This window comes from Primulina huaijiensis, chromosome 1 (assembly GCF_012295235.1).
Source record: "Primulina huaijiensis isolate GDHJ02 chromosome 1, ASM1229523v2, whole genome shotgun sequence".
NCBI lineage: Eukaryota > Viridiplantae > Streptophyta > Magnoliopsida > Lamiales > Gesneriaceae > Primulina > Primulina huaijiensis.
In genome coordinates, this window is record NC_133306.1 from 18,277,638 (window position 1) to 18,304,540 (window position 26,903).

Sequence of the window (26,903 nt, forward strand, 5' to 3'; positions counted from 1 at the left end):
GGACTAGGGTTTCGGCTAGGGCACCCTTGAGAGCCACGGCCTTAGCTACTATTAAGGTGTGACCAAGAGACCTAATGGGGTTGTGTGATGGTCCTAGGGTGGCTGCACGATGGTTGGTCCGATGGCTAGGGTGATCGCATGTGCTTGGGGCCGCGAATGGCTTGGGGGGTTGCGGTTATGGAGGCTGCATGTTCAAGGGCAGTAGAGGTGGTTCTAGTAGGTAGATAAGGGCTCGTTGATGGTCCTAGGATGGGTAACTAGGGGCTGGACATAGTTGATAAGGGCTGGAGTCGAGGGACGTGAGGGTAGGCTCAAGCTGGGGCTTGGTTAGAAGCATGTAGAATCTCTAGCAAGGTCCTAGGCTTGTTCATGGGCCTTAATTGTCTTGATTTGGTTTGTATATGGTATATTTAGGAGTTATTAAGCTATGGTTCAAGTTTGGTTAAGTTTCGAGTCAATATGAGTCAAAACATGGATGTACGTTTAAGTTTAAATACGAATTAGAAAATTAGTTGAGAAGCTTAAGTTTACGTCTAAAAAATATTTATAGGTGTATTTTAAGGTGTCATGTTAAGTTTGAATAGATTTGGATCGTCGTTTTAAGGTCCAAGGATAAACTGGGGAAGTTAGAGTTTCAGGGACAAAACGATCATTTTATACCTGAAAAATGTCAGACGTCTTAGCAGTGCCATGAATGCGGTAATAAATGTTAAAATATCTATTTTAAATGTTTATGAGATTTTATGATTAAACGTTAATGCTAAAAGACGTGTTGCATGCTTGGTTTAAAAGAAAAATGATTTATATATGCATGAATTTTTATAAGTGATGGAAATATAAAAAGTTGAAGGAGGTGAATTGATTGTGACTAATACGATGATATGATGATATGTAAGGCAAAGGCTCAGTTGACGGGTGAGAATGTCGCTGATGTCCCCACTGCCCGGTACCGTGGTAATACGTAGATGGATCCATCAACCTACAGCTAATACGAAAGTCACAATTGAAGATCTGATTTCAATAAAAAGAGAAACATATACGTATATGATGAAAAAGAAAAATATATGATGAAAAGAAAATGTTTAAGTTTATGCATGTTTATGAAAAGCTATTTTATTAAAAGTATTTTCACTGTTGCTTGTGAACGTATATGTATTACTTGCTATCATGATTAAGGTTTGCTGAGTCAATAGACTCATTAGGTGTGATCGATGTAGGTGAGCGTGATGTTAATGGATGACTTGATGGTTGAACTAGTTGGACTGAAAGTGCACACAACCCGACGACCGTCGCTAGTTTTCCGCAAATAAAATTATGTTTAAGATTTAAGCTATTTTAAAAATTTTTATGACTTATGATGCTTCTGAGAGGTTTTTGAGAGGATGTTATAGTTAAGTTTATTTGTGAAATAATGTTAGCTTAGGGTGTGGTTGACGATTGACGATTTCATGTTTTGAAGGCTTTCTTTTGGATTTTCAAATAATAGGTTGGTTGGTGTTAAAATAGCAAAAATATTTATAGTTAAATGTTTGGTGTTTTGGCCGAATGGTTAGAAGAAAAAAATTTCTAGTATATTTTAAAGAAAAACGAGTAGTGGACTTTCATCTTTACTTTAAAGAAGATACACATAACAAAATTTTATGTTATCGTCAACAAAGTAATGAAGTATTTATTATCACCACGTGTTTGCACTCCTTTTAAATCAAATATATCACTGTGAATTATATCAGTGGTTCACTATTTCTTTCAATTGTTCGAAAGATGATCTTGTTAGTTTTGCATCAACACAAGTTTCGTATTTGTATTGTCTATCAATTTGGAATGCAATAATGTTTTTTTATGTTATTTAGTTTACTAATTGTATCATAATTAACGTGTCCAAATCTACCATGTCACGAACAAGAAGACTCAAGCAAGTAAGCAAAAGTATTAACTTTGATAATCACATGCTTAGTAACCATTATATTGAGTTTAAATAGACCATTACTTACATAGCATTTGCCAACAAACATTGCACTGTTAGACGAAACAACTTTATCTGAGTCGAAGACAATGCGGAAACCATGCTTGTTAAGAAGTGACCCGGACACCAAGTTCTCACGGCTGTCTGGCACATACAACACATTGTTAGAATCAGTTCTTTTCCAGATGTCATCTTTAGAACAACTTTTCCTTGACCCTTTATTTCAGAAGTAGCGGAATTTCCCACTAGTAGCTTTTCTCCATTCCCAAATTCCTCAAGATTTGCAAACATCTCCTTATCAGAGCAAACATGACGAGTGGCACCAGTTTCGATCGACCACTCTTTTGGATTCGAAACCACCAAATTACTGTACATAGATTCATGTTTAAAACCTCCTGAGATATGTTCTCTACCACATTCACCTTTCGGTTTTTCTACGATTTCTTATACTCAGAGACCTTGTGACCCATACTATCACAGTTGTAGAATTTTCCAAATAAATTTTTCTTTGAAATGCCTCATTTGAGTCACATGTTCATCTTTTAGTTGGAAGGAGAAAAGTTCATACTGTTCGAGCTTTGGTCATGCTCGACAACATTTGTCTTGAAATTAACTAGAGAAAACAATCGTCTTTCAAAACTCTTGTTGTCTTCCTCAACGCGAAGTTGAACAATTAGCTCTTCAACATTCATCTCCTTACGCTTGTATTTCAAACAGTTTTTGAAATCCTTCCAAGCTAGTGATGGCTTCTCAACAATAGCAGTCACTTGGAAAGATTTGCTCAAAGTCATCCCTTCAGCGTAAATCTCGTGAAGAATCACTTGAATTTCTTGAACTTGGCTGATAACTGTCTTAGAATCCACCATTTCAAAATATAGAAAGCGGCCTATAAGAAACTTCTTGGTTCTGTCAAGGGATTCCTATGGCTCTTTAGCCGTTTTTTTCGCTAAACACGTTGTAGAGTGAATCGCCCAATCCGTTCAGTACATAATTTCGGCATAGGAAATCAGAATGATTTCATGCCTCCATATCACTAACGGATTCAGCATCTCCCTCACACTCTTTGAGTTTAGGAGAATTATCATATAAGAATCTGGCCGGGTTCAGTTTTGTCAAGGAAAATAACATTTTCTGCTGCCACATTTTGAAGTTCACACCAATGAACTTCTCTAGTTTTTCTGAATGACTGGCTCAGACAGCAATTGCAGCAGCATGTGGGGCAACATGAGAAAGGACTTGAGGCGTAACATGAACAACGAGATGAAGGACAACAAGAACAGTTTTCCTTTGCACATTCGTTTCAGAATCCATATCTTCATTTCAGAAGTCATATCTTCACTTTATCACGTAATGAGTATAACAAAGTTTGTTTTAAGATTTTTAATCAAAATGCAAAAATTCGAACTATTAAGACAACAATTATAGAGTACTAAACGAAAGCAGGATCATATAGATACATACATAGCACTAAACAAAAGCAGTGTGCAAACATACACTTCATTTTATCACCAAAACTTAACGGATGCCAAATGAAAAGCTGACAACATGAAATACAAGAGAATGTTTGAGTAAGATATCAAATGTGCTACAAAAAATATATTTTTTATATGGATTGAATAAATTGACACACTATTTATAAGCTCTAAAATACAAACCAAAAAGCATGCAATATTAATTAACTCAATTAATCTTGCAATTATCTCAAGAATATGAAGAATCAAAAGTTTCCAATTAACTCAAAAATATTGAAAGAATCGTGCAATTATATCAAGAATATGAAAAGTCAAAAGTCTCCAATTAACTCAAGAATGTTTTAAAAATTGAAAGAAACTTCCAATCATGAATCATAACTAACTCAAGAATGTGGAGAATCAAAAGACACTCCCACATTCACGAGCCAAAAGTTTCATTCAAACTCAAAATTTAATTCAAATTTCCAACACTTTTTACCACGCAAGTAAGATAAACCAAATCTATATAGCTTTATAAAACTCAAAATGTACCTAAAAATATTATTTATGTAAAAAAATATAGAGATTTATGGGCATGAGCCTAACTAAACAAGCGGACAATATTAATTTATGCAAGTATTTTTCTTATAGTTACCCACACGAGGTTACCGTATATGCATGATTAATCGTAATTATAATATGGCATGTGAGCAAAGTGCTTCTTGGATCACGAATTGCGCCTTCAATTTGCAGTCAATTACTTCAATTTCAAGCATGGCCAATGTCATGTATTGGTTATATTAATTTTCTCTTTATCCTGAAACTAAAAAAAATCACATTTTTAGAACATATATATCCTTTGGATGTTGATCATAGAATAGAAAACGATCAAAAAACTTACTCCCTCAATAGAGTAAGTACAACGTTAGGCTTAAGCCACTCATGTGGTACATTTATTTTGCCCTTTTTAAGGTTAAAAAGTCAATATGGCCACCTCCATCTACACGTAATTGCCAGCCAAACTCTTTAAATCCAAAGAAACTTTTTGCATCTATGTCCAAACTTCAAATTTCCATGTTGCAAATCAGATGATGAAGCCGAATACATCGCTCAATGGCCATCGTTTCATCTTCACTTGCTTCTTCTTCATTATCTTCCTCTGCATTTTGGCCTCAATCAATCAAATTCGATTCGATAATATCTTAACATTAAGTCGATGTACTTTTACTCACACATCCAATCATTTGTTGTCACTCTCATCGGACGATATCAGAGTGTTGATCGGTATTTTAACCCTACCCGATCATTACCACAAGAGACACTTCCTACGGCTCGTCTACGGTACACAATCTCCTACCGGGGGACAAGTGGATGTGAAGTTCGTGTTTTGCAACCTCACCAAAGAAGATCAACAGGTCCTAGTAGCACTTGAGATCATGCGATACAAAGATATAATCATACTCAATTGCCAAGAAAACATGAACAAGGGTAAGACTTATACCTATTTTTCAAGCTTGCCAGAAATTTTGAACGACACCGGTGAGCCGTTTCCGCCTTATCATTATGTTATGAAGGCGGACGATGATTCCTACTTCAGGTTACAAAGTTTAGTCGACTCTTTAAAGCCCTTATCGAGAAATGATCTGTACTACGGATACGTTATCCCGTGCCCTAGCATGGATCCTTTCGTTCATTACATGTCGGGCATGGGTTATTTAGTTTCATGGGACATAGTCGCATGGATCAGGGAATCGGACATCCCCAGAAAACACTTGGAAGGGCCAGAAGATAGGACTTTTGGGGACTGGATACGAGAAGGTCATCGTGCGAAAAATAGGTACAATGCCAAATGGTCGATGTACAACTATCCGGAACCGCCAACGCGATGTACCCATGAACTTTGGCCGGATACCGTTGCCGTTCATCTTTTGAAAACTCAAGAGAAGTGGATTACGACGTTGAAATATTTCAATGCCACTCAGGATTTGAAACCTTCCAAATTGTATCATATACCTTAGGCAAAACATTGTAATTTTGTAAGGGTCGTTAATTTTTGGGTACATCGATTCTTTTTGTAACTATATATATAAAATGCGAAATGAGTCTACTATATTTAAACCTATTATATTTTATTTCATAAAAGTTGTATGTTTAGTCAAATTTGTAACTCATGATCTCCTTTTACATGAATATGTCATTATAACTAGGTGAAATTAAACGATATGCATCACTATGGCAATCAATATAATAATCTTACTAATATTCATAATTATTCTTAGTTCTAGTTGTATTTAGAGTCTAAATAAGCATGCTTATAGCAACGGTATTTGCGACAATTTTTACATAACTGTCGCTAAAACAAATTCAAATCCAAAGATGCTACGATGTTCATTATTCGTAGCCAACTTTGACAAAGGTTCGAAAAAATCATCGCTGTGTTTCCAACAGTTCATGTGAAACGTTGTCACTAAACGACGGTTTGGTTAAACCGTCGCTATTGTCATTATATTAAACATTCGAACCCTTCATTTTTTCCGAGTGATTTCCGCCGATTTGCTCTGGTCCGTAATGATTTTTCATGGTTTTTTTTCTTTTCTCTTGTTGCGGCATTTGGTAATCACAAAAAATTTGGTTTCCTTTGCAAATTCCATGTTAGAATTTTTCTTAAAATTCATGTTTCAACACATTTATTAACATGATAAACAATATGCGGAAGCAGATCGAGCTTTACCTCCGACCATTGAATAATTTGTAATTTCTCTGCTTTTCTTCCGATTGATGCTTTCTAAGCACTCCAACACTCTCTGTAGATGGTGCATTTTTCTTATGAGGTGTGTGCTTAGGGACCTCAATCACCGGTATTTATAGGCATCTCATACCATCAATGAGTATTGCGGGAGCCTCATTGTCAAAAGAAGAGGCGCATGCGCGTCTCAGTTTTCTAAAGTTGAGGCGGTGCATGTACCGTTTTTCAAAATTATAGGCGATGGCCGTCACCATTTCCAACACATTTTTTCTTCCTTTGATATGAGCCATTTTTTCTCACATTCTCCTACTTGGCTCATATATCTCATTTACCATAGTAGAAAACAAAACACATGAATCATGGCGATATGTCCTCTAAAAAGCGAATATTATCTTCCATGTATTACAATGCATTATGTATCTCAAATCTGTATAACTTAATAAATAAACCTTATGTTTATTTGAGGTCCAACTTTATTGATATTTCTCGAATCAATGAATATGTGCACAACAAATATGAGAAAATATCACACATAGTTTCATTAAATTTATTCTTAAAACAAAATTACATAAAGAAACCAAGTCTCATTCTTTCTGTATGATCCTTAAATTTCAATGGTGTCATTCCTTTAGTCAAATGATCTGTAATCATCAATTCAGTGCTAATGTGCTCGAGAAGTAACTTCTTATCTTTAACACGTTCTCATACGGCTAATACTTAATGTCGATGTGCTTGCTTCGACTACCATTTTTTTTATTTTTAGCCATAAAAACAGCAGCTGAATTGTCACATTATATTCTTAATGGCCTAGATATAGAATCCATGATTCTAAGCATCGAAATAAAACTCTTCAACCATACACTATGTGACGTTGCCTCAAAACAAGTTACGAACTCAGCTTCCATAGTGCAAGTAGCGGTCAATGTCTGTTTTGCACTTCTCCAAGATACAACTCCACCAGCTAGCATGAAAATATATCCTGAAGTGGATTTTCGTGAATCAATGCAGCCAGCGTAGTCTGAATCTGAGTAGCCAATTACTTCCAAATTCTCAGTTCGTCTGAACATAAGCATATAATATTTTGTCCCTTGAAGATACCTCATCACTTTCTTTGCAGCTTTCCAATGGTCTAAAACTAGATTATTCTGATATTTTCCCAACATCTCAACAATAAATGTAATTTCAGGTCTAGTGCAAACCTGAGTATACATCAAGCTTCCGACATCAGAAGCATAAGGAATGTTTTTCATTTGTTCCCGCTCTATATCATTCTTTGGGCATTGGCTTGCATTGAACTTATCTCCTTTCACAATAGGAGCTATACTTGGTGAACAATCTTTCATCTGATATCTCTCTAAAACTTTATTGATTTAGGTTTCTTGAGACAGACCTAGAATACCTTTAATTTGGTCTCTATGTATATTGATGCCAATGACATAAGATGCATCGCCCATATCCTTCATATCAAAGTTTTTAGAGAGATATTGTTTCAACTCATATAACAAACCCTTATCATTGGTTGAAAGTAATATATCATCTACATATAGAATAAGAAAACAAATCTTACTCTCACTGACCTTATGGTATATACATTGATCCATTATGTTCTGTACGAATCTGAATGAAGAGGCAACATCATGAAATTTCGAATACCATTGACGGGAAGCTTGTTTCAATATATATCTAGATTTCTTAAGCTTACATACCAAGTGCTCACCATTACTAGAGAAAAATCCTTCAGGTTGTTTCATTCCTCTAATTCTCTGTTGAGAAAAGTGAAAGGATCGGTTAAGAAGATCATCGTTGAGCTACAATAGCTCGGTTCTTGAAATAATGAACACCGATGAATTAAATCAAGTTTGGTGTTCAAACCAAGCGGAAGACACTCGAAATAATCCTTCGTAGAAACCGATTAAATATTTTGTAAAGCATTTAAAATATATGCAAGTTGAATGAGTATAAATATTTTGGTTGAAGCATTTTATCAAACACTTTGTATGCAAAATTTTGGTGTTTGAAGAACACAAAAAATGCTTCAACAATGCATCTTTAAAATAATGGAAATGATAAGTATATGCAATAAATAAATAGACACGAATTTGTTTATGGATGTTCAGAGACTTCAGATGCTCCTATGTCATCCCTTCTTCCCCTTGGGAAAGATTCACTAAAAGACTTTGATTTGTACAACTACTTGTACAAACCCGATCCGGAAGGACATCACCCGACTAGAACTCCTAGCACTCAAGATTATAGGCAGCACATCACAATCAGCATATTCATATGCAAAGACTACAAACACAATGTTTTACATATTTGTGTAAAGACTCACTCAACTAATATTTGAAGTTCAACTCTCTTCACTACAAAAAAAAAAAAAAAAGCAAAAGACAATGGTTAAAAACCGTTGTCGTAGGTCAAATAAAATCGTTGTTAAAAGCCCTGTGGTTAAAGGGTGTGCTCAAAGACAACGGTGATAAACCGTTGTCGTAGACGTCTAAAGACGACGGTGAAAAACCGTTGTCGTAGGTCTGGAAAATCGTTGTTAAAGGCCCTGTGGTTAAAGAATTCTCTCAAAGACAACGGTTCTGGAGTGATGTGGTAGCTACATTTTGAGACGGTTTTTGAGAATCTGTTGCAAATTTATTAGCGACGGAAATCATCCCTAACCGTGGCTAAAAGTAGCGACGGTATTTATGTTAAACTGTCGCTACATAGCGACGGTTTACTAAACCGTCCCTACAAGTAGCGAAGGTTTTTTATAAATATCGTCGCTAATTTTAGCGATGGTTTGAGATGGTTTCCGTCGCTAATTTTTTCAGTAAAATTAAAAAAATTTAATATTTTAATAAATATAAAAAAAACTCACAATCTTACTATGCTAACTATATTCTTGATTTTAAAATTTTACTAAATTTTAAAGAGAAAAAATCGAAACTAAAATTGTGTAAGGAGAAATATTTTAAGTGTTGTGAAGTAGTGTGGTAGAAAATGGACAGAGGAAGGAGATATTTATAGACAGTTTGCGACGGTTGTTGATTCAACGGACGCTAATAGCGACGGTTATTTTTTTAACCGTCGTCGATTTAAAATTAGTGACGCTTTGACAAGAACCGTCGCTATATTGATAACCGTCGCTAAATATAGCGACGGTTCTGGTTAAACTGTCGCTAATTTTAAATCGTCGACGATTTTATTAAAACTGTCATTAAAATTAGCGACGGTTAGACGATTTTATTAAAACTGTCATTAAAATTAGCGACGGTTAGACAAAAACCGTCGTTAATTTTAGCGACATTTTTTTCAAAACCGTCGCTAAATTTAAATCGGCGACAGTTTTGCCTAAAACCGTCACTAAATTTAGCGACGGTTATACGTAAACCGTCGCAAGTTTTAAATTAGCGACGATTGCTAATGGTTAGGTACAACCGTCGCTAATTTTAGCGACAGATTTTTCTTAAAACCGTCGCAAAATTTAATATTGACAACAAATTTTATAAAAAAACCAGTTCAAAGACAATAGCTTGTTAAAAACCGTTGTCGTAGCAAAAAAAAACGCTCATAGACAACGGTTTTTAAAAACCGTTGTCGTAGATATATCAAAGACAACGATTTTAAAGAAAATGTTGTCTATGAGCGGAGTTTTTTTAGGCTACGACAACGGTTTTTGTTAAAACCGTTGTCAAAAGTAAAAAGACAACGGTTTTAATAAAAACCGTTGTCTTTGATGTGTTGTTGAATATGTTTTTTCTTGTAGTGCTTGTATATGTGTGAGTGATTGTGTGTGAGAAATTTATCCTTTACAGTGTACATCTCAAATGTATCATCACACAAGGGCTTGTACTCTCAACGAGCTGATTTCATCATGCTAACTACCCATGCTTTGAATCCTCTTCAAAAGATCTTGTTTGATCTTCAAGATGTTGTATTTATAAGCCTCAACAATGATATATACGTTAGAAACAAGAATATTATCATTTGGAAAGTTTTTGTACTGTTTCTGAAATTGCAACGGTCAAATTCTCCTTACTGGACATTTTCCCCGGTGGTCAACTGGTTCAGTTCAACTTGTCTGGTTCAGTTCAGTTGGTCTGATTCAATTTCAGCTGGCCTGGTTCAGTTCAACTGGTTCAGTTCAGTTGGTCAGCAGCTGGTTCAGTTCAGTTGGTCAGCTGCTGGTTCCGTTCAATTCAGTTGGTCAGGTTCAGTTCAGTTTCAGCTGGTCTGATTCAGTTCAACTAGTTTAGTTTCAGCTGGTGTGCTGAAATCAGCCTAGCTGATTTCAGTTTGTGCACAACCATTAGCTTCATCGTCATTTATCAGCGTCTTAAGCTTCAATTCAGACTTTTACTTTTGAAGATGATTTGTAGATCATTGTCTTATCTTTCCAACGCATACTGAATCGATTCATTTCAACAAACGAAGTGAAAAATATGACTGAAATACCGCAACTGCTCATACCCAATTGATTGATGTTTTCGTGCAATCAGTTCGGTAATTCAGTGATCAGTTAGACCTTGATAACATCCGATTTTGCCCAACTGACGTGAAATATGACTTGTTCCAAATTAAGGTTTCTAATTAGTCAAGTTATCAGATTGTCATTTGAATCATCCAGTTGAGAGATATCATAAAAATACCAAAGCTTGCCAGAAATTCAGTTTGTGCAGAATTCAATTTCAGTTTGCTTCTTGTGTTAATAACTTCTCACTTAAGTAAATATGTTAGAAACACAATAACAAGTTTTGTTAACATCAAAATCAAAATTGCAAACATGAAATGTTCCAACAAAAAGCTTTTTTCACATCCATTTGTTGTAAATCTAAGTCAAAATGTGTAAGTAATGTTAGAATAATACGGAGAAAATCTTTCTTAGATACAAGAGAAAAAGTTTCCTTATAGTCGATTTCTTACTGCTGAGTGAATCCTTTAGCTACGAGTCTTGCTTTATATATTTCAATATTCCATAATGAGTCTTTCTTTGTTTTGAAGACCCATTTACATCCAATGACTTTTACATCATCAGGCAACTGAACAAGATCCCAGACTCCATTAAATGCTATAGAATTCATCTCTTCTTTCATAGCATTAAACCATGATTTTGACCCATTATAACTCATGGCTTGTAAAAACGTTTCAGGATCATTTTCGACTCCGATGTTAAAGTTCGATTCTTGTAAATACACAACATAATCACTAGATATAGCTGATCTTCTTATTCTATTAGATCTCTTTAGGTTGTTTGGTTGATCAAAATTTTCTTGTTGTTCTTCATTAACAACTTGATCTACTGGATTTTCGTCAGGGATTTGTGGAATTTCAATAATTGGTTGCCTAACACTCGTTTGATCATGAGGGGTGTGAATAACGACCAATCTATCATTTGAATGGGAGGGTTGTGAATTAATGCGATCTTTCTCAAAAACTATGTCATCTGAATGATCACTCCCACTAATCAAGTCATTCTCAAGAAATTTTTCATTTCTTGATTCCACAATTCTAGTGTTGTGAGATGGACAATAGAATCTGTACTTTTTTGATTTTTCTGCATACCCGATCAAATATCCACTTATAGTTCTTGGGATCAGTTTCTTTTCATGTGGGTTGTAAACTCTTATTTCTGAAGGACAACCCCAAATGCGTATATGTTGCAAACTCGGTTTCCAACCTTTAAATAATTCAAATGGCGTTTTCGGGACAGCCTTAGTTGGAACTCAGTTTAATATATACACATGTGTCTTAAGAGCTTCAGTCCACAAGGATTTAGGAAGTTTGGAGTTACTGAACATGCTCCTCACCATGTCCAATAATTTTCGGTTTTTCTNGGTTTCTCCTCTCAGCTACGCCATTTTGGTCCGGAGAACCAGGCATTGTATATTGGGCAACAATCCCATGTTCCTGGAGAAACTTCGCAAACGGATCAAGTACCTGTCCATTCTCAGTGTATCTACCGTAATATTCTCCACCTCTATCAGTTCTCACGATCTTAATCTGTTTTCCACATTGCTTCTCCACTTCAACCTTAAAGGCTTCTAGTGCTTCGTTTTTATTATGAAGCATGTAGATATACATGTATCATAAGTAATCATCAATGAAAAAGATGAAGTATTTTGGACTTTGCATGTCCATTTATGCAGTCCACACAAGTCCTCTGTTTTCCCTTTATGCAGTCCACACAAGTCTCAAAATTAGTAAAATCTAAAGTACTAAGTACTTCTTCATTTACTAATCTTTTAATCCTCTCTATGGAGATGTGTCCCAATCTCCGATGCCATAGTATAGAGGAATCATCATTTATAACACATCTTTTAATACATCTCTAAACATGCTTAATGGTGTAACTATTTTGTAGAGAAATAGATAAAAGACCATCAATCATTGTACCATTTCTAGCAATATTTGATTTATTAAAAAAATTATTGATTTATCCAAAAATTGAAATGAATAACCAAGAGGTACAAGATTTGAAACCGAAATTAAATTCCTAGAAAAACTAGAAACATAAAATGTCTTTTCCAATTTTAAAATAAAACCACTATCCAATATAAGATGCAAGTCTCAAGAGCCTTCACATGCGAAGACATCTTGTTTCCTGAATAGATGTTCCGCTCATTTCCTTGAGGTTTCCTTAGGATTTGCATACCCTGCAACGTATTTGTAACATGGATTGTAGAACCAAAATCAATTCACCATGTGTTGTAAATCATATCAACCATATTAGATTCATAACAGACAAATGAAATAGGAATAACTTTTTTCAAGACAATCCTTAAATTTATTGCAATGCTTCTTCATGTGTCTCGTATTTTTATAGAAAAAACACTTGGTTTTTTTTTTTGATATGAGGGGTGGAATTATTCCATTCTTTTTTCTCTTGACTTTGGCTTGCTTCTTATACTTTCCTTGTGAAGTCATAAAAACATTATCACTCGTTTCTATTAACAACCTTCCTTCCTCTTGAACACACATGATCATTAATTCATTTATTGACCATTTATCTGTATGTGAGTTATAGGAAATTTTGAAGGGTCCATATTGTTGTGGAAGAGTGTATAAAATGTAGTGCACAAGAAATGTTTAAGACATTTCTACTTCAAGTGTCTTGAGTCGAGCCGCTATATCCCGCATTTTCATGATGTGCTCTTGCACACCTCTCACACTAGTGAGCCTTAATGAAGTGAATTTCATAATTAGGGTGATGACAAGTGCCTTATCTGAAGACTGAAACTGTTCATCAAAAGCTTTCAGTAATTATTTGACATTACTATGCTGATCGACAGAACCACGCATGCCAACAGAGATTTTGGTCTTTATGAACATTACGCAGAGTCTATTAGGTCGCTCCCATTTTTCATAAAGATCAACATTATCTGGAATGTTGTTTTCAGTAATTGCAGATGGTTCGTCTGGAAGAATAATTCTTTCTTTCCATATTTTATAATTATCGCCCTTCAGTTCAGGAATGTCACATTTCATATCAGAAAAACTCGCAGGTTTCATATTGCATAAAAATATAATATGCTTATTATTTTTAAAATTTCGAGGTAATATCATGTTTTACCAATGTAAATCATGTTTTAAAAAATCTAGTGACATAAAATTTTTCTGTGAGCTAAAATTTTAATTCAATAAGATTTTTCTGAAACTTTATGATAAGACTATCAAAACATATTTTCCCTTAACTCATGTAGGTAAATTAAGAAAAATATAATTTTGATATTTTAACCTAATTAGTTATATAAATATAACAAAAATCCATGTAGGGTAAAACTTATTATGTTTATATAATTAATTACAGTTGGTGTCCATTATGTGATCCATATCCGCTTAATGCATAATTTTCCATAATTAAGGATGTTGTGGCTATTTCTCAATTATTTAAAATAATATGATTCACTGAACAAAATTTTAGCTTTACTTAATGCTTTATGTAATAATTATATAGTAACACAATCAACACTTTCCAAGAGTGTTCCCAGGAAAGATAGCTAGGGCCAAGGCCTTTTAAATACCTAACTCCTAGAAAGAGCAATGTTCATCAGGGAGACCATTGGCTAGTCAAAGCAGTTTAAACCGATCTATGAAGAGCTCCCTCAGATTATGTTTTCTCATGTTACCTTATAGTTATTATTCAACTTAATTATCTACATTTATGTGAATCTTTATAAGTCAAAACTTTTCATTAAATAACTATATATTCACATTTTACTTGATATGTTCATTTAAATTATAAACTACTTAATATAATTTATTATGAACATAATGTGAATATTAAGGTACAAAAATATTTTTCAATATAATTTGCATTTTAACAATTTCAAGAATAAATGCAAACATAATATTAAATTTTCAGGTTCATATTAAATAAATACTCATAATATTTGACATAATATCTAACATGCAAAAATAATTTCAAAACATGTATTAGAAATTGCGGAAAATTTTAAAATATAATTCCAAGTCAAAATTTATTAATTTGAAAATTATTCCCAAATTAAAAAAATTTTGATTTTTGAAGAGCCAAAATTCCAAAATTTGGATTTAATTTCCAATCAAGTTGGTACCCATAATCTGATTAATAACACAATTTTAATTTTCAAAACACAATATATATTATTATAATATATCAAATTACAGACACAATTGATATATATTTTATATATATCAAGTTGCCGACACACATACATATATATTATTATAATGGATTATAATATTATTATAATAATATAAAGTTTGCAGACAATCATTTAATTCACGTGAACTATGCAGACAATTTAATTCTCATTCACGTGATATGTTAAATTCATAGTAAAAGCTTCAATTATGAAGACCATTTCATTATATTGAAAAACTTATAGCATCGTCTTCTTCCTTCAGCCGAAAAATTTTCAGAAACCTTCGTCTTGAAAATTTATTTTCACAAATTTTGAAAAATGAGAAAACTGAATATTGTCATCTTCAAGACTTCAAGGTGCAACTGAAAACAAAATTCTTAGGTAAGTTTCTTAATATTATTGTATCTGATTTTCAACTTCAAGTTTTTACGCAAAATTTTCACGATATCCAATTTTCAGAAAATGAAAATAAATATTTTTAAGGCAGAGGTATCACGGCTCTGATACCAAATATTATAATTTTTCTCAAAATTCATGTTTCAACACATTTATAAACATGATAAACAATATGTGGAAGCAGATCGAGATTTACCTCCGGTCATTGAATAATTTGTAATTTCTCTGCTTTTCCTCCGATTGATGCCTTCTAAGCACTTCAACACTCTTTGTAGATTGTGTATTTTTTTTCTTATAAGGTGTGTGCTTAGGGACCTCAATCACCGGTATTTATAGGCCTCTCATACCATCAATGAGTGATTACGAGAGCCTTATTGTTGCGCGTCTCAGTTTTCTAAAATTGAGACGGTGCATGTACCGTTTTTCAAAATTGTAGGCGATGACCGTCGCCATTTCTTACACGTTTTTTCTTCTTTTGATATGAGCCATTTTTCTTACATTTCGTTAATACGTGTTTTTCAAATTAAGATTCTTCGTTGTGGCATTTTTTGCGTAAGATTTTTATTTTCCCCATTTTTATGTTTTTTAATCGAGTTTTTGAATTTATGTGTTACCTTTGCTATGATTTATATTTAGAATTTGCGAAATCCATTTAGTGTTCATAATTTTAAAGATATATATAAATATATAATTAATATTATGCATAATATAATATTAAGCAAAATATTATGTTTATATTGTTCATATAACATCTCCACTGGGATATATATAGAGAGTGTGCTTGTGGTCATTGTATTTTTCACATTCTATTATCTGCCATGAATTTCATTTCATTTTCTAGATGTTTCCAATGTTTGTATTCTTCGTGTAACTCTATCCCAATAACCAATTTATCTGATTTTTTTTTTGATTCCTTTGATATGGACTTCCAATTCACCAATATTGATAAATCCTTGGTAAGCTACTAAAATAAGTTGTTACCAATAGTATATAATATTACAAAGAAATTGATTTCTTTGTCTTGTAATATAAAATAATATTTTGACTTATCTTCACAGTTTTGGACATCTAAGCTGTCGAAAAGTTTTTAATACGCATTGGACTTCCTGGACATGTATTTTTCCCTATTTATGAATTAATAATGTATCTCATTGAAAGTTAATATAAAGTATGTAAACTTCAGATATCCATCTATGTATTCAAACATGCATCAATCACTACAAAAAAAAAGGGTTTAGCGACGGCCAAAACCGTCGCTAAAAGGTTTAAGCGACGGTTCTAGCGACGGTTTGAAAAACCGTAACAGGAGGCCTCGTCGCTATTTTGCAGCGACGGTTTCTCAAAAACCGTCGCCTGGAGCGACGGTTTTCCTTAACAAGACCGTCGCTAATATAGCGACGGGGTAAATTTAACCGTCGCTAATATAGCGACGGTTTAAATTATACCGTCGCTACACTAAGCGACGGTGTTTGAAAACTCGTCGCTATATTAAGCGACGGTGTTTGAAAACCCGTCGCTATATTAAGCGACGGTTTATCGAAATACCGTCGCTATATAAAGTGAAGGTTTTTTAAAGAACCGTAGCTTAATTAAGCTAGGTTTTCCGTTAAAAAAATTAAAAATCATCAAAAAAATACTAAGCAAAATTTCATAAATACATACACCACAAATATTAAATTTTCGATAAAAAAAAAACTTTAAAAATCTTACTTGCGCGAAGATATGCAGATCCACGTAACGCTGAAAGATTACACCGACGAGCAAATCTACGAAATTAATACAAAAAAATGTTAGTACAAGTAAAAAAACCAGAAAATACGAAAAAATTGATAGAGTCTCGTTAAAAGAAAAAAATCCGAATAGGCGAAATCGCTGTAAGGTGCTCGCGAACTTCGGTATATAAAAGAATTATAGCGACGGTAGTTGAAAAACTCGTCGCCATTAGCAACAGTTTTTGAGAAACCGTCGCCGATCTAGATCGGCGACGGTTACGTAAACCTGTAACTATTGGCGACGGTTTAGAAATTCCGTCGCGTATGGCTACGGATTATATAAACCGTCGCAAAATAATGCGACAGTTTTTTATTATACCGTCGCACATGGCGACGGGTATATTACCTGTCGCACAAAATAGCGACGGTGTCATGAAACCGTCGCTAATATAGCGACTGTTGTTGTAAAACCGTCGCTATAAGAGCGACGGTTTGAGATAAACCGTCGCTTATTTTAGTAGACGACGGGTTTATGAATAACCGTCGCTATTATAGCGTCGGTGTTTAATAACCGTCGCTCAATGAGCGACGGTATGTCAAAACCCGTCGCTAATATAGTGACGGTTTGTTAAAAACCGTCGCTACTCTTTGAATGCGACGGTTTATAAAAAACCGTCGCAACAAAAGCAACGGTTTATTAAAAACCGTCGCTATAGTGGCAACGGTTTATTAAAAACCGTCGCTATTCTGCCCGTTTTTTTGTAGTGAATGAGCTGGAACATCAGATTTGACAACACTATCAAAGATTTGATTTTGCCAAGAATTCTGAGGAGCTTTGTGTATATATGAAGGTTGGTAGAAGTGCAGTGACATTTCTAGTAATTTATATTGATGACATATTAATCATTCGGAATGATGTAGGGATGTTGCAATTAAATAAAGTATGATTAGCTAGTAAATTCTCCATGATATGAATGAAGCATCCTATGTATTAGGAATACATATCTATAGGAATAGAACGAAGAAGATGCTAGAGCTCACCCAATCAACTTATATCGTTACCATACTGAGGAGATTATCTATGGAGGAGTCCAAGAGAGGATATCTCCCAATTTGTCATAGGGTGACTCTATCCAATTCTATGTGCCCTAAGACTGGTGAAGATATAAAATCATGAGCCGCATTCCATATGCATCTAGTATAGACACTATAATGTATGATATGATATCTACTCGACTTTATATTGCATTTTCACTGAGTGTTGCAAGCAAATATCAATCAAATTTCAGTTCATTGTATTGGTTAGGGCTGGGATCGGGTAGGGACCCGTCCCGTAACCCCCTAACCCGATCCCCGTCCCGATAAGAATTGGGAATAAAAAAAGATTCCCGATCCCGTACCCGACAAATATCGGGACCCGAATGTTCGGGATCCCAAATGTTAGGGATCGGGTCGGGAAGGGAGACAAAATCCCGATAAATATTTTTTAAAACATTCGGAACCTGAAACTATGAAACTACAGGCCCTATGATGTGAAACTAGCATAAGAGATTGAGTAGAGATGTGGCTTCCTTTCCCAATTCTTGGATTACACTTCTGATCAGGAGGATGCTTTGTCATGCGTGTATTCTGATTGTTTGTGTTTTAGAAGATTCAATATACTTTTGTATCATTTTGTTGAGTATCATCTCCTGTACTAAATTGCTATTGATCAACTTTCCCAAAATTTTGTTAGCTCCATGTATACTCTTATAACTTAATTAATCGATCAACTTTACCTTAAATTGTTATAACTTTAAATTCTTAATTTGCCACAACATTATTTTACCTGCCACAACATTATTTTACTAACACTTAAATTTTTAAGCCCAATATTGATTCATTCTACGAAGTCTTGGATTATCATTCCTTATAACATTATAACCCAGATATCTAAATGTTCTATATTTCCTTCAAGCCTAAATCACCGAAAATTTCCTATCATTTAAACCATTCAATTCTCACTAACTACTAAATAAGTTCCCAAATTTCTTAAAAATTGTAAAATTACTTCTTATTTTACTCGAATATTATCCAATTTGTCCTTAATCTCGAAAATTCCACGATTATCCATAAGTTCTTTGAGTTCTTAATTCCATTTTGTAGGTTTCCCGTATCATAAGGTTCAATAGCCTTAAGTTTATTAAACCCAAAATTAATTCTCATAACACGTCTTACATTTCTATAAATACTTAAAATCCCAAGTGTTCTTCAAAAGTTCGCATTTAATCCTCAAAAATTTCAGAATTTGCAATGTGGCCCTTAAAGTTCTACAAAATTACATTTTTGGCCCTACAATTCTTCGAAATTTGCATTTTTGTCCACCTAAAATTTTCGACTTAGCCTCCTTAAACCTTAAAATTTTCGAAACTCAGAATTTAATCCCAAAATTCGGTAAATTTGAAAATAGTCCCTTAGAATTTTATTTTTGCACTTAGGTCCTCAATTATTGGTTATTACAATTAGGTCCTTAAAATTCTCAATGCATGCAATTCAATCCTTAGGTCCCACTAGGTAGAGCATGCATCATAAATAAATTCTACGTTTTTATACTTTCAAAGATCGTCGTAGTCTTCGAATCATTAATCCTTACACGGAATCCTCAAAAATTAGTTCAACTAGCAACCACGAACCATCCATATTTTTTTTTAGAAATTCTACAAGTCCCAAAGGCATTTAAAATTTTCAAGTTTAACTTATGACCCACGAGTAGAACATCAACACTATTAACCGAAATTAATATAGTCAAATCATTTCCAATCTTTCCTAATGCCCAAAAACCAAATTCTTACCAATGCCCAATTCCATCACAAAACCAGTATGCATGAAAATCATATAATTTCTCATTTCATGTTGAAGCATGCATAAAAAAAATTTAAAGCATCTAATATCAAAACATAACAACTGATAAACATGTCCCGTAAAACGTATATCATGTACACCTGCAGGTGATAGCATTAAAAACATTTAAAATCTTAAAACTTACAGACTTGAGGCTTGAAGACTGAGCTGCAGAAACTGGCGGTGGCACAACCCTATACAGGAACCTTGCTCTGATACAAACTGTAACGTCCCAGATTCGACGACTGTCCTCACTGTACCAAGACGAGTCTTTCCAGCGTGCTTATGTCCTCACTCACATGCACCCTAAGAAACTTCACAGAAGGTCACCCATCCCAGAATTGCCCCATGTCAAGCACGCTTAACTTTGGAGTTCTTATGTGATGAGCTACCGAAAAGAAGATGCACCTTCGTGGTATGAGTAGTACATATCAAATCTTTCAAGCACTCTTCAACTGTACAGTCCATTACATTGAACAGTCTCGAAATCCCCCTCATTCCGGTGTAAGATCGGTTCATTCATGTTCCCTCCGCCTAGAAGCCTGCCAGGAGCCGCTCATTGTCCGTGCAACCTCATGACACCGGCGATCACCCCCCGCCTTCTTCGGCCCCGGGCCTCACATGCCCACAAGCTTCCGCTTGGTTCGTCCCCGAACCCACACCGTACTAGGAGAGTTCGGCTCTGATACCAACTGAAACGTCTCGCTCATTTTAAAAATTCTACTGGACATTTTTTTTATTTTTAAAATAAAAGCTTCGAAATTTCGAAATAACATTTAAAAATCTTAAAACCGTCAACGTATAAAAATGTTTATCTCCTTTCAATCTCATAAAGCATAATGCGGAAAACATATGGTCCTCGGGTCGTGTCACCGCACCAGGTCCGCCTACTCAGAGTTCGGCACCTTCTGTCTCCTCATCAATAATCTCACATGCATCACACACGCCTAGTGAGTCTAAAGACTCAACACACCTGCACCGTTAATAACAAGTACATATACATAGCACACTGCAGTGAAAAATATCACTCAACATATCTTTCATGAATTTTAAAAAACGTAACATAAACGTGTCATGTGAAATCATGACGTGTCAAATCATGCCATCTCATGTCATCATATACGTGTCAAAACAGCTCATCGTAATCAACATAAACTTAAACATTTTCTTTTAATTGGATTCAGTTCATTAGTTGTGACCTTCGTATCAGCTCTATCGATGGATCCATCTATAAAAACCGTGGTACCCGGCGGTGGGGGACATCAGCGACAGCATTACCCGCCCACTGAGCCCGGGCCTCAGCTCATCATATCTCATGTCATCATATACATATACATCGTCAGTCACAATCAATTCTCATCCTTCAAAAATATCATCATTTCAATCATTTAATAAAAACATGCATATGCGTAACTTTTCCTTTAAACCAAGCATGCAATGTATTTATCATAATTGCATAAAAATCATGAAAAGGATGCATGAACATTTAAAATATCATATATTTGTGCTCAGGACGTTGTCAGGATCAAAATCTCACCCCGGGTGCAAAATGACCATTTTTCCTTTTGTAAACCCAAAAAATTATCATTTCACCACTGGACCTCTAAAATTGACCCGAAACTTATCAAACTCCTTAAAATATTCCAAAACATATTTAAAAGTATTCCTAGACGTAAACTCGAGCTCAAACTCAAACTTAATCAATTCGCTTTAAAACTTGGATCGGGTCCCGTTTTTAGCCCGAATCGACCCCGAAACTTAACCAAAATTTTACCAAACTTAAACCATGACATAAAAACACTTAAAGGACTCTAAAGAACCCAAAACCCAGCTTTTTAAGGCATTCGAATTCCCCTGGGCAGCCGCTGAAAATTCCAGCAGCTCACCCCTCACCTCTAACCGAACGACTAGCACACAAACCCCACTCTTACACTCAAGCCGATGGCTCCAGCCCCTAGCCAGCCTATTGTGGACTTAGACCAGACCCCAAGGAGTCTACCAGCACCAAGAACCCAGCCCCATACAGCCTGCACTACCCGCCTACATGCTAGAAGCAGTAACGCCAACACCGCGAGTTCCCTCATGCTAGGTTCAATCGTGCTTGCTCGAAAGTTGGGACCAGAGGGATTAGAGCTCTACCAGGTCGTGGTTCGTACCCCTCAGGGGCATGTCCAACGCCTGGAATCACGCTGACGTCGGTGGCCTCTCTCCCCAACTCACGATCTACGCGATACCCTTCCAAGCTCACCGATCCAGCATGTATTCTCACCCTCTCGACCAACCACGCCTCCAGCAGCTACACTACTCGAACCCTTGACAGAAATGACTCTGAAACACTACACCAGTAGCCCCTTTACAACAGAGATCACAGAAAACGTGAGTAGTGAACCCATGATGCATGTATTTGAACAAAAAGATGAAAACTCCCCCTGCACAAGGCTAGATCGAAAAACCCTCTTACATATACATAAACACGATAGTATAAGGCTTGGATGATGCAGAAATAAAGGTACAAATGCGTGCCTTATGATGAATAATCTGGATAAACAATCGAGGAATCCCGGCCGAAGTGGTGAGTTTCTTGTTTGAAGTTGAAAAGGGAGTCACCGAATTCTGGCAGGCGTATGAATGTGAGTGGAGGGGGTAGCCGTTTGAGTGGAGAGTTGTTGGATTAATGGAAACGCTTAGGGAGAACTTAATTGTCCATTATGTTGATAATAATTGCAAAGTCCCCAAAATCGAAAAGTTCACGTGAAACACATGCATGCAAATTATTAAATTTCTTTGATATTTTATTAAATTCTTTTAAAGTATAAAATGCATGTTTATTTTATTAATTTATGTTTAATTATTTTTATGCATTTTATGCATAATTCATGTATGGTAGAATTTATTCAATAAATTTTAAAATTCGTGCATTAGGGTTTTCTAAGTGTATTTTACGCTCGAACGAGGAACGGAGACCGGAGAATTTTCAAGAAAATTATTTTAATTACATGATTAATTTTTATAAATTAATATATAGTGTTTTAAGTGGATTTTTCAAATAATGGAATTTTTCTGGGTATTTTTACCCGCAGGACTTTATTTTTAACGATACGCAAATTTTATCGAATCGGGGGACGTGTTGAGGTTTCGACTAATATTTTTAAAATCTTTTAAACACGAAATATTTTTCGGGAGTGTGTTTGGATTTATTGGACCTACTTTTAAGCTTATTGGGCTTAAAACTCTTTTAAAATTTTTAAAATGAAATTTTGAGACCCATCAATTAATTATTGTAACGCCCCAAATTCGACGACTGTCCTCACTGTACGAAGACGAGTCTTTCCAGCGTGCTTATGTCCTCACTCACACGCGCCCTAGAAAACTTCCCAGGAGGTCACCCATCCCAGAATTACCCCAAGTCAAACACGCTTAACTTTGGAGTTCTTATGTGATGAGCTACCGAAAAGAAGATGCACCTTCGTAGTATGAGTAATACATATCAAATCTTTTAAGCACTCTTCAACTGTACAGTCCATTACATTGAACAGTCTCGGAATCCCCCTCCTTCCGGTGTAAGATCGGTTCATTCATGTTCCCTCTGCCTAGAAGCCTGCCAAGAGCCGCTCATTGTCCGTGCAACCTCATGGCACCGGCGATCACCCCCGCCCTCTTCGGCCCCGGGCCTCACATGCCCACCAGCTTCCGCTTGGTTCGTCCCCGAACCCACACCGTACTAGAAGAGGTCGGCTCTGATATCAACTGAAACGTCTCGCTCATTTTTAAAATTCTACTTGACATTTTTTTTATTTTTAAAATAAAAGCTTTGCAATTTCGAAATAACATTTAAAAATGATCTTAAATATTTGACAATAAGAATAGCGCAGTTTTAAAATTTCCAAACTCTTCCAGAATCAAACGTAAACGAATAAAAATTTTAAAATTGTCAACGTATAAAAATGTTTATCTCCTTTCAATCTCATAAAGCATTATGCGGAAAACATGTGGTCCTCGGGTCGTGTCACCGCACCAGGTCTGCCTACTCAGAGTTCGGCACCTCCTGTCTCCTCATCAATAATCTCACCTGCATCACACACGCCTAGTGAGTCTAAAGACTCAACACACCTGCACCGTTAATAACAAGTACATATACATAGCACACTGCAGTGAAAAATATCATACTCAACATATCTTTCATGAACTTTAAAAAACGTAACATAAACGTGTCATGTGAAATCATGACGTTTCAAATCATGCCATCTCATGTCATCATATACGTGTCAAAACAGCTCATCGTAATCAACATAAACTTAAACATTTTCTTTTAATTGGATTCAGTTCATTAGTTGTGACCTTCGTATCAGCTCTATCGATGGATCCATCTATAAAAACCGTGGTACCCGGCGGCGGGGGACATCAGCGACAGCATTACCCGCCCACTGAGCCCGGGCCTCAGCTCATCATATCTCATGTCATTGTATACATATACATCGTCAGTCACAATCAATTCTCATCCTTCAAAAATATCATCATTTTCATCACTTAATAAAAACATGCATATGCGTAACTTTTCCTTTAAACCAAGCATGCAATGTATTTATCATAATTGCATAAAAATCATGAAAAGGATGCATGAACATTTAAAATATCATATATTTGTGCTCAGGACGTTGTCAGGATCAAAATCTCACCCCGGGTGCAAAATGACCATTTTTCCTTTTGTAAACCCAAAAAATTATCATTTCACCACTGGACCTCTAAAATTGACCCGAAACTTATCAAACTCCTTAAAATATTCCAAAACATATTTAAAAGTATTCCTAGACGTAAACTCGAGCTCAAACTCAAACTTAATCAATTCGCTTTAAAACTTGGACCTGGTCCCGTTTTTAGTCCGAATCGACCCGAAACTTAACCAAACTTAAACCATGACTTAAAAACACTTAAAGGACTCTAAAGAAACCAAAACCCAGCTTTTTACGGCATTCGAATTCCCCTGGGCAGCCGCTGAAAATTCCAGCAGCTCACCCCTCACCTCTAACCGAACGACTAGCACACAAACCCCACTCTTACACTCAAGCCGATGGCTCCAGCCGCTAGCCAGCCTATTGTGGACTTAGACCAGACCCCAAGGAGTCTACCAGCACCAAGAACCCAGCCCCATACAGCCTGCACTACCCGCCTACATGCTAGAAGCAGTAACGCCAACACCGCGAGTTCCCTCATGCTAGGTTCGATCGTGCTTGCTCGAGAGTTCGGAACAGAGGGGTTAGAGCTCTCCCAGGTCGTGGTTCGTACCCCTCAGGGGCATGTCCAACGCCTGGAATCACGCTGACGCATGTGGCCTCTCTCCCCAACTCACGATCCACCCGATACCCTTCCAAACTCACCGATCCAGCATGTATTCTCACCCTCTCGACCAACCACTCCTCCAGCAGCTACACTACTCGAACCCTTGACAGAAATGACTCTGAAACACTACACCAGTAGCCCCTTTACAACAGAGATCACAGAAAACGTGAGTAGTGAACCCATGATGCATGTATTTGAACAAAAGATGAAAACTCCCCCTGCACATGGCTAGATCGAAAAACCCTCATACATATACATACACACGATAGTGTAATGCTTGGATGATTCAGAAATAAAGGTACAAATGCGTGCCTTATGATGAATAATCTGGATAAACAATCGAGGAATCCCGGCCGAAGTGGTGAGTTTATTGTTTGAAGTTGAAAAGGGAGTCAACGAATTCTTGCAGCAGTAGAATCACGCGTATGAATGTGAGTGGAGGGGGTAGCCGGTTGAGTGGAGAGTTATTGGATTAATGGAAACGCTTAGGGAGAACTTAATTGTCCATTATTATGTTGATAATAATTAATTGATGGGTCTCAAAATTTTATTTTAAAAATTTTAAAAGAGTTTTAAGCCCAATAAGCTTAAAAGTAGGTCCAATAAATCCAAACATACTCTCGAAAAATATTTCGTGTTGAAAAGATTTTAAAAATATTAGTCGAAACCTCAACACGTCCTCCAATTCGATAAAATTTGTATACCGTTAAAAATAAAGTCATGCGGGTAAAAATACCCAGAAAAATTCCATTATTTGAAAAATCCAGTTAAAACACTATATATTAATTTATAAAAATTAATCATGTAATTAAAATAATTTTCCTGAAAATTCTCCGGTCTCCGTTCCTCGTTCGAGCGTAAAATGCACTTAGAAAACCCTAATGCATGAATTTCTAAAATGTATGGAATAAATTCTACCATGCATGAATTATGCATAAAATGCATAAAAATAATTAAACACAAATTAATAAAATAAACATGCATTTTATGCTTTAAAAGAATTTAATAAAATACCAAAGAAATTTAATAATTTGCATGCATGTGGTTCACGTGGATTTTTCGATTTTCGGGACTTTACAAATCCATTAGACAATTCTTTAAACCATCAACAAATGATTGTATTTTAGTAGCATCCAATTTCATATCCCCCAAATGTATTGCAATCATTTGAAGTTTATAACGAGGATCTAGAATATGACCTAGGAAAATAAGCTTGTTCACCTTCTCAATATCACCCCAATACTTCTTGAACTTACTTTCCATTCTAATAGCTATTTCTTGCAATGAAAGATCTATGATGTCAAGCGTTGTCTCGTTAATGACGGTCCCCATTGAAACTGTTTCCTCCCAAATCAAAGTTGATGTAGTTGTCTTGCTAGCACTAAGTTGCAACGTAGTATCATAAAACCTCTTGAGAAAATTGACAAAGACTTGTGCTTTTTCCCAATCCTTTTCGTTGGGAGGCCCCACTCTCTTTTTCTTCTCCGAGCCATCAATCTCCTCAAAATATTCAGCAAATTGTGCATTCTCTGTCATCCTTCCAAACACTTTCTTAAACTTGTATGCAACAGAAAGCATTTTATAGGTGAATTCCACCTTGTAGGCACTTCCATTGGAACGGTTGACATTTTATCCATCTTCAATAGGATAGCACACTCCCTAAATTGGTCCAACCTTGCCCCAGAAGAGTGAATATATTTCACACAGTTTCTAATAGACTCAACTGACTCATTAAGAAACTTCAATCCACTCTTGACAATTAAATTTATAATATGACAACATCTCAAATGCAAGTACTTACCA

General features: G+C 35.6%; 1 protein-coding gene across 1 annotated transcript; it reads left to right on the plus strand.

Annotated features, from left to right (window-relative positions):
* The first annotated feature begins 4,502 nt into the window (after nt 1-4,502).
* On the plus strand, nt 4,503-5,432 carry LOC140971940 (beta-1,3-galactosyltransferase pvg3). Its single transcript, XM_073434441.1, has one exon. The coding sequence runs from the start codon at nt 4,503-4,505 to the stop codon at nt 5,430-5,432; it is 930 nt and encodes a 309-aa protein (XP_073290542.1).
* The last annotated feature ends 21,471 nt before the right edge of the window (nt 5,433-26,903 follow it).